The 8,327-nt window shown below is 35.7% G+C and overlaps 1 protein-coding gene across 1 annotated transcript; it reads right to left on the bottom strand.

Moving 5' to 3' along the window:
- On the bottom strand, positions 6,348–7,322 carry LOC109821455. Its single transcript, XM_020387640.1, has 3 exons — positions 7,033–7,322; positions 6,846–6,879; positions 6,348–6,641 (listed from the first exon to the last, which is right to left on the bottom strand). The coding sequence occupies exons 1-3, from the start codon at positions 7,320–7,322 to the stop codon at positions 6,348–6,350; spliced, it is 618 nt and encodes a 205-aa protein (XP_020243229.1).

Raw genomic sequence — 8,327 nt, 5'->3', positions numbered from 1 at the left:
GCTTTCCTGAATGGTTCGTTAGATGAAGAAATCTATTTGTACCAACCTGAAGGATTCATTGCCAAAGGTCAGGAAAACAAAGTCTGTAAACTTGTTAAATCTTTGTATGGTCTTAAATAAGCTCCTAAACAATGGCACCAAAAATTTAACAAAGTCATTGCGCAATATGGTTTCACTGTGAATGAACATGATAAGTGTGTTTACATTAAAGTGATAAACAATGACTATGTCATCATCTGTCTCTATGTTGATGATATCCTCATCTTTGGAACAACTCTTGAATTAATCTTAAAGGTTAAGGATTATCTATCCATGAACTTTGACATGAAAGACTTAGGTCTTGCTGATATGATACTTGGAATAAAAATCACTAGAGACACTAGAGGAATATCTTTGAGTCTTTCTCACAGTATTGAAAAAATACTGATTAAATTCAACTTTCATAACTCTAAACATGTTTACACACCTTATTATTCTTCAATATCCTTGAAGAAGAATAAAGGTGAACCTGTCTCTCAACTGGAGTATTCTCAGCTTATTGGATCCCTTTTATACATATCCAACCGGACCAGATCCCATATAGCTTATGATGTAGGGAGACTGAACCGGTATACTAGCAACCCTAGCCAAGACCACTGGTCTACCTTAGAAAGAGTATTCAAATACCTGAAAGACACAGTTGACTATTGCTTGACTTACACTGGTTACCCTGATGCTATAGAAGGATACAGTGACGCCAATTGGGTCACATATTCTAACAACGTAAAGTTAATATCTGGACAGGTGGTGCAGCTGTATCATAAAAATCCTATAAGCAAATAGTGATTACCAGGAGCACCATGGAGTCTGAATTGATTTCTCTTGATTCCACTTGCACAGAAGCAGAATGGTTAAACGATCTTCTCTTTGAACTTCCTTTGGTCTCTAAACCCTCTCCTCCTATTTCCATTCGCTCTGATTCTAGATCCACCATAGAGCTTCTAAAGCAAGTACATGTAAATAAAAAACTTAACAGACATATTCAAATAAGATATGAATCTGTACAACGCCTATTAGGCAAAGTTATGATCTTGGACCTTTTAAATTCTGAGAAGAATCTTGCATACCCTTTGATTAAGGGATTATCTTGGAGTGTGGTTCTGGACTCATCGAGGGAGATGGGGTTAAGCCCATAGATGAGATCACTGACAGCGGCAACCCAACCCTTATTTGGAGACGTAGTCCCAATGTTGGTTCAATGTGGTAGAAACAAGCTGGACAAGTGACACTCATGTGGAGCATCGACCCAGATATATTTATATATCCTTATGTAGCATCTGCTACTACCCATTCTCTATGATGACGATGCTCTTATGATATAGCTGGTTAGGCTGAGTTTTACTCTTAATAAGTCCAACGCGTGTAATGCGAAGGGTTTGATATCCAGCTGTAGTACCCTTGGAGGACTTACCTACATGAGAGGAACCGTGATGGTCGTGGTTAGGGGGGCTGGGCTAACCCCTACAAACTCTCATGAGTCAGTTATTATGAGCATGGCCTTTAACGTTCAACCCACTTTGCTTAATAGATGAAATCGTATTGTGTGTGTTTTCATCAATACCTGGTTCAAGGGGCCTAATTCAAGGCCTAGTCCATTATGTCCCTCAGGTGGTGATGAACTCACTAAGGAAAGATTCAAAGCCGAAAGCTACTTCTCTCCAATTCACGATACGAAAGGTTGCCCAATCTATATCCTTTTTATGATTTATTGATTTATTTATTGATTTTGAGTTTTCAGTCAATATTGCCTTTTAAGGGGGATTGTTGGATATTTGTTCATAAAAAGGCAATTTTGCCTTTATGAATAGTCCCACATTGGAAGATGAGATGAATAGTAAGAGGCTTATAATGTTTTACATCATATTGGGCTTTGAGTAAGTTTTTTTGGCCTTGTATTGTTTAGGCTATTGCTATCACACATGCGCGCGCACGCACGCCACGCCGCGCCTCGCCTCGCCATGCTAAGCCTTGCCTTGCCACGTCATGACGCGCGCGTGCCACGCTATGCCGCACCGCACACACGCTCATTTTTGTTTCTCAGTTTTTTATTTTTTACCGTTTTCTTCCGCTTGACCCGTTCATAACGGATGCGGAGATGGCGCGGGGGTTATGCAGATATGGCGTAACATGTGAGGGTTTGGAGCAATGAATCTCTAGCTTTGGAGTTCTATAAATACATGCACTCTTCTCCTCGTTTAACACAGAAAACAGAAAGAACCTCTTCTCTCCTAGATTCTTCTTTTTACAGTTTCGACTATTGTGTTATTTTCTTTAGGGCAACTTTCTTCATTTGAGCTTAAGCTCTATTGCTCTCGTCTGAGTATAAAGGTCGGCTGAACCGGAGGTTTTTATCGCTAGGGGAGAGAGGATCGACTGTGCCAGGGCGATAGGCGGGTCCTCAATCTTCTAAAACAGTCAGATCATGACTGCTCCCATTCAAGCCTTATTTTCTAACTTTTTATTTCAAATTTATACTATTTGTTTCTTATTTTACAGCAGGTGGGATGCTTGGGCTCGTTGATCTGGTCTAGGGCTTCGAGAAGTGTTGGGCCCTTCGACCAATCGAGGTTGGTGGACCTCTCGATCATGTTGTCACCCTCAAATCCAAAGATGGGGACAAAGGCGATCTTGTCAGGTTTGTAGCCAACCTTCTTGAGGTAGGAAGATACTTCCTTCACGATTTCATCATACCTCGCCTTGGAATATTTGGGTGTGGTTGCATCCATTTGCAAGTATACAAAAGAAATTTTGGTTACAAACAGTAGCATATTTAGTAAAAATGCTGAAAGTAATGCGATTCATAGTTGATAACTGTTTCTTACAAAGAAAAATCAATATGCTCTTACCATAAAATTAAAAGGGAAGATTTTGAAACAATAGACTGTCAAAATCATGGGAAGAAATAATAGAACAAGCTTTTATATAGAAACATTTTACCATGATCTCAAAAAGTTATACACTAATGCTCTAACAAGAGAGTAGCATGTTATAGCATCTTCAAAGACCTTCCAGTTTTTTCCTAGGCCCACCAAGCTTCAATCTATCTCTGGTGCGGTGTCCTAATCAAAAGAGTGTACTGGGTATGTGCCTCCTTCAGCGCTCATCATCAATTCATACTGTTCCTTGGCTTTTTGAGCTATCGGACCAAGGATCATTCCTTCTTTGAACTTTTCTTGCAGCTATCATTCCTTAAACATTAAATGATGGAGATAAAGGATAATAAAATCTGTAATAACCATTTTCATATTATAGTGGTGTAATGCTTCAAAGAATATAATAGCAGTAAGTTCTCTTTCTTCTTCAAGATCATATTCCTTCTCATTAAAAGGATGTCTGAAATGGGGTTCCCTTACTAGGGAATCAAGGTGTCATATCTGGTAGGAAGGATAATGTTCTAACAAGTTTATTTCTTCCCACATAGACCATATGGTGAACTCAAAAGCACGTTGGAATTTTCCAGTGTCCTTAAGTGCCTAGCTACAAATTTCAAGAATGAAGGACATGTATTCGTCTGGTCTTGTTTTATCAACATATAGTTTATGAACCAGACCTTTCTGAGTATGTTCTTTGTATAGGGATATAAGCTCAAAATTAGCTAATACTCTTGGACTATCATACTGGTTTAGTATGACTTGGGATGCTGACTTGAACAATGAACTAATGCCATCATCTTTCATCTTTTTGAAATATGCGAGCATTGCTTGATCATCAATCAGGTTCCTCTAATAGCTGTCGAACATATCTTTCAGTTTCCTCTAAGCTTGATATTTTGAAATATCAAACTTGAAATAGTTGATAAGTTCGACAAAATCATTAATCTTGCTTATTGCCAAATCTTTAATCTTAACTTCCTGTAAGATCATTTTAAAATTTTTGGAATTTGAGCTTAGAGATTCTGACATTTGTTCTTTTTAGCTCTTCATTGCCCTTGACATCGTCAGAGATTCTGACATTCAGTTGCCTCCATTTTGGGGGTCTTGATGATGTTTGATGCACCTGATACAATATGGACATTCATAGATATTATTAGGCGTTGTAATAATTTTTATAAATTCAACTAATTCATGAGTATATCTTTTTCTACTAGCAGCTTCTTCAAAGTTCATGATGGAGCATAGAGATTTAATAGCTTCATCATAACCTTTAATTCCAAAGCTACTAAGATTCCTAAGAAATCGAGATATTATTTGAATATCTCTTCTTTCTATTTCTGGTCCTAAATTTTCATGTAGGGTTTCAGCTATTTCTAGTTGTAGTGAGAGTTAGGTTTCATTACCTTTCCCCTTTACCTCTGTTTGAGGTGGACTAGTGCATGCGTTTTGCCTTTATCTTTATCTGGAGACTGTTTAGATGAACTAGCCATGCCTGGAGAGATAATCAGCACAAATATTAGTAAATCTAGGAATACAACAAACTATATAAATATAGTTTTTTAATTCCATGGACTATCGAATTATACGCTCATTTTTCTCTATTAGGGAGTTTGCTTTTCTCTTGAGAAATTGTGCAACAACTTGATTATTTATTTTAATAATGAATTCAGATGATAACAAATATATTTCAAGGAATTAATAGTATTTTTAATAGCTAATAATTCCTTATCATATGTAGCATAATTTTTTCTAGACCTTTAAATTTTTCAGAGCAATATGCACATATTTCTAGATCCAATTGGTTGATCTTTTCCTTTGATGCAGGCTCCGATACCAACACGGAGTGGGGATGTTTTGGCGGAAGTGCAAATAACATTTCAGCCTAATGTGTACATGAAGCATCAGTCTATATGACTAATGTATCCCCAGATTGTGGTTGATAAAGGATTTTTTTTTGTTCCTTTATTTCTTTTCTGATGTTGGCAATTTCTTATAATTGCTCATCATTTAATGTAATTTTGATCTTTTTCGTGTCCCAGCGGGTTACACCTTTATTATTTAACTTTTTGTATTTTCACTTTTCTTCAGTTAATTTATGCTGAAGTGAGGAAATTTTTTCAGAGAGCTTGGGTATATACTTTTTCCATAATTTATAAGCCAAGAAAGTTTTGTAGATCCTTTAGAGTTTCAAAGTGATCTTTGAACTCTTTGATTTTTATAATGATATGGTCTTATAATTCAATGTGACCACTTTTAATTCTTTTTCCCAAAAATCGATATCTTCTTCATTAGAGTTATCTTTTTTTGGGATAAAATTACATCATGATTGAGCAATATTTTTACTACTACTATCAAGTGTTCTTTATGCTCTTCTTTAGTTTTTGAAAATACAAGAATATCATCAATATAAACAACAACAAAAAGTAAATGCCCAAAAAATTCTATTCACTCATTTCTAAAATATTTGAGGAGCATTTTTTAGCACAAATGACGTACCATTCCATTCATAATGCCCACCATTAGGATAGCTAAATGTATCGTTAGTCTTTTACTTTCTTCATCCTTAACTTTAATTTGCCAAAATCCAGACTTTGCATCAAATTTACTAAACCATCTAGCATCTCGGATTCTATGTAGTAGCAATCCACTATTAGGGATGAAGAGATCATCAAATTTGATGGCTTTATTAACCTTTGTATAATTAATGACCATCCTAGCTTTTCCTTTTTCTTTTTTTTTGTTCTGCATGGTTCCTTATCATAAAGCAGACAAGATTTTAAATGTCGAATGTTGGTTTATGTCCGACGGCTGAAAACCATGTCGTATAGGGAAAATCAGGGATATATCGGGGACATGGACTAAATATTGGATTGTCATATTGGGTGGTGAGCATATGTATAATATCATATCTTAAATATAATCTAAGCATTCCTAAATTCAATTTAAGTATACTTTATAAATTCTACAGACTAAACATATAAAAAAAGTAAATAATATATGATGTCTAGGGTCACTAACTGATTGTAGAAATTTGATTCTCGATTGCATCTAAACTATTCGGATGTTTGACCTACAAAATAAGAAAACATTGTTAGTAAACATAGAATAGCATATAAAGAAAAAGCAAGTAACATATAAGATATAATATATAGAATGAAGATTACAACTAACAAGATTCATATCCATAAAGAAACATAAGCAAATCAAAACAAACAAACAAGTTTTTAAATCTACAAATAGTTTATAATTTTTTAACATTCATAGAGAAAATCTATAATAACATAAAAGCTAAGATAACTAGAAAGTCTAAAATCAATATTCATCGTGATCGAAAGTAAGATTATCACTCTCATCTGTCTCCGTGAATAACGCATCCATCTCTTCTTCCTCATCATCTTTCATTGGCTCTTTTCCTTTCGATGAAGATGATCCCAACTACTTCTTTCTTTTATACATTTTCAACCTTCCACTCTTTCTCTTCATTGTATTAGCTTTCGAAATATCTTCAACTTGCCTAAAGGTCAAACACTCTCCCGGGAATACTTCATCATCACTATTATTCCCCTCCTCACGCAACAACCATTCGGAGACCCTTTCCTCATCATCATAGGCGGTTAAAGGATCTCTATCTATAACGGCATGCTTGTTCTTCAACTTTGCATTGAACTTGACAAAGACTAAATCATGAAGTATTTTATGAGTTAGCATATTCCTCTTCTTTGTATAAATCTACAAAAAAAAATTATGAATTAGCATCATAAAAAACTAGTCATCAAATACTACAATACAAGTCTACAAGATGATTAAAATCTAAGAAATAATATTATCATCTCAAATGTACTTCAATTTCTTTCACAAGCGGAGGAGATAGTTGTCAAGCCCAAAATCTTCATTGTCATCTTCCTCAACTCGGGAGTATCATTTCCATAAAGCCTCCATCAACTCGGGAGTATCGTTTCCATAAAGCCTGCACCAAGTAACTAGTCAATTCATTAATGAAACAAATTAGTATCTTATAAATTCAAAAAAGAGGTCAATGAATTAATTTGAACGAGAACATAATTTACCCGGACAATCACCCTTAGTAGCTCCTTGCCACGCAAATTGATTCCCAAATTACCCTGGGCGTTCTTGATAATTAGGTATTAGATCTCCAATCTTTGTGAAAGTCACATGGTCATCGGAATAGAGTCTATGCATACACTCCACCACGGCTTTCATGAAGCTTCCATCACCTTCAATGTCTGTGTAAGCTGGGTAATAGAAAAAAGGATTCAAAAAGTAGCCCACTTTACGTAGCATTCCACTAAGATTATTCTTAAATCTCGGTTCAATCATTTTCAATATGGAATTGTACTTCTTCTCATCATCCCCAAAGGCCACTTTCAACTCCTTCATAGCCACCAACATGTCCCCATATATAAATCTCATTGAATCGATTTTATCACTATTCGCTCTTCAAAGAACCTTCATTAGAGGAGTGAATACTTTGAGGGCAAAGTCTATATTATCCCAAAACTTATTGCTAGCAATTATCTCCGCTACCTACAAACATACAAAAAAATCCAATCAATGAAATATAAATGCAAATGAATAAAATGAATACAATTAAAATATACCTTTTTGTCCATTTGTCAGAGATAAACATTTGCCTCATTTTTATGATCCCTTAATGACTGTAGAGAAAGGAATGTTGTAGTAAACCTCGTAACCCCTGGTCTCACAAGATCACCCTTAGTGAACTCCCTAAACAATTGAAGAGGCTTAGTGTGATTATATAAGAACACTGATACACTCCTCCCCTATTAAAATGGCATTACGAATGGGTTTTATCTTAGCTATATCGGACAAAATCAAGTTCACTGTGTGTGCAGCACAAGTCGTCCAAAATATATTTGGCCTCTTCTCGACCAATAATATAGAAGCCGCCATATTATTTGAAGCTCCATCAATGACTATTTGCATCACATTTGCCTCCCCTATCTAATCAATAGCCTTATCTACAAAATCATAGATATATTGAGCATCGTGTATCGACTGATGCATCATGTGACGACAAAAAACAAGCGCTCCCAGTAGAATGTACAACGATGTTCATGATGCTTCTAGACTTCCAATCACTCCAGGCATCGGTCATTAACCAGCAACCATTGACAACACAAGTCCTTTTGAAGTTTTTAACAATTTCTTTTGTCTGCTCCACTTCTTTCTGCAAATATGCCTCACTCAATTCATACATTGATGGAGCTTGTAAATGACTTCCAAACAAGATAATGGCTTGTAGCAATTTGATGGAAAGAGGGAAGCGTGGCGGTATGAAATGGATGTAGGGTCTGATTTTGCTTATGTATACCAAGTGTAGGATCGTGACCCTTAAGAATATAGTGCGCTCTTATAAAAATCTGTGGAAGCTTT

Source organism: Asparagus officinalis, chromosome 8, assembly GCF_001876935.1.
Source record: "Asparagus officinalis chromosome 8, Aspof.V1, whole genome shotgun sequence".
Lineage (NCBI taxonomy): Eukaryota > Viridiplantae > Streptophyta > Magnoliopsida > Asparagales > Asparagaceae > Asparagus > Asparagus officinalis.
The sequence above is the reverse complement of the archived record's forward strand: the minus strand, read 5'-3'. Positions and strand labels throughout refer to the sequence as shown.

Bases quoted from the DNA above. Each gene is read 5' to 3' on its own strand.
- LOC109821455 (XM_020387640.1), bottom strand. From the start codon at position 7,322: ATGTTGGTGGCTATGAAGGAGTTGAAAGTGGCCTTTGGGGATGATGAG. The intron at 6,880-7,032 runs GTAATTTGGGAA...TACTTGGTGCAG, and splicing joins AATTATCAAGAACGCCCAGG to GCTTTATGGAAACGATACTC. The intron at 6,642-6,845 runs GCTTTATGGAAA...TTTTTTTTGTAG, and splicing joins ATACTCCCGAGTTGATGGAG to ATTTATACAAAGAAGAGGAA.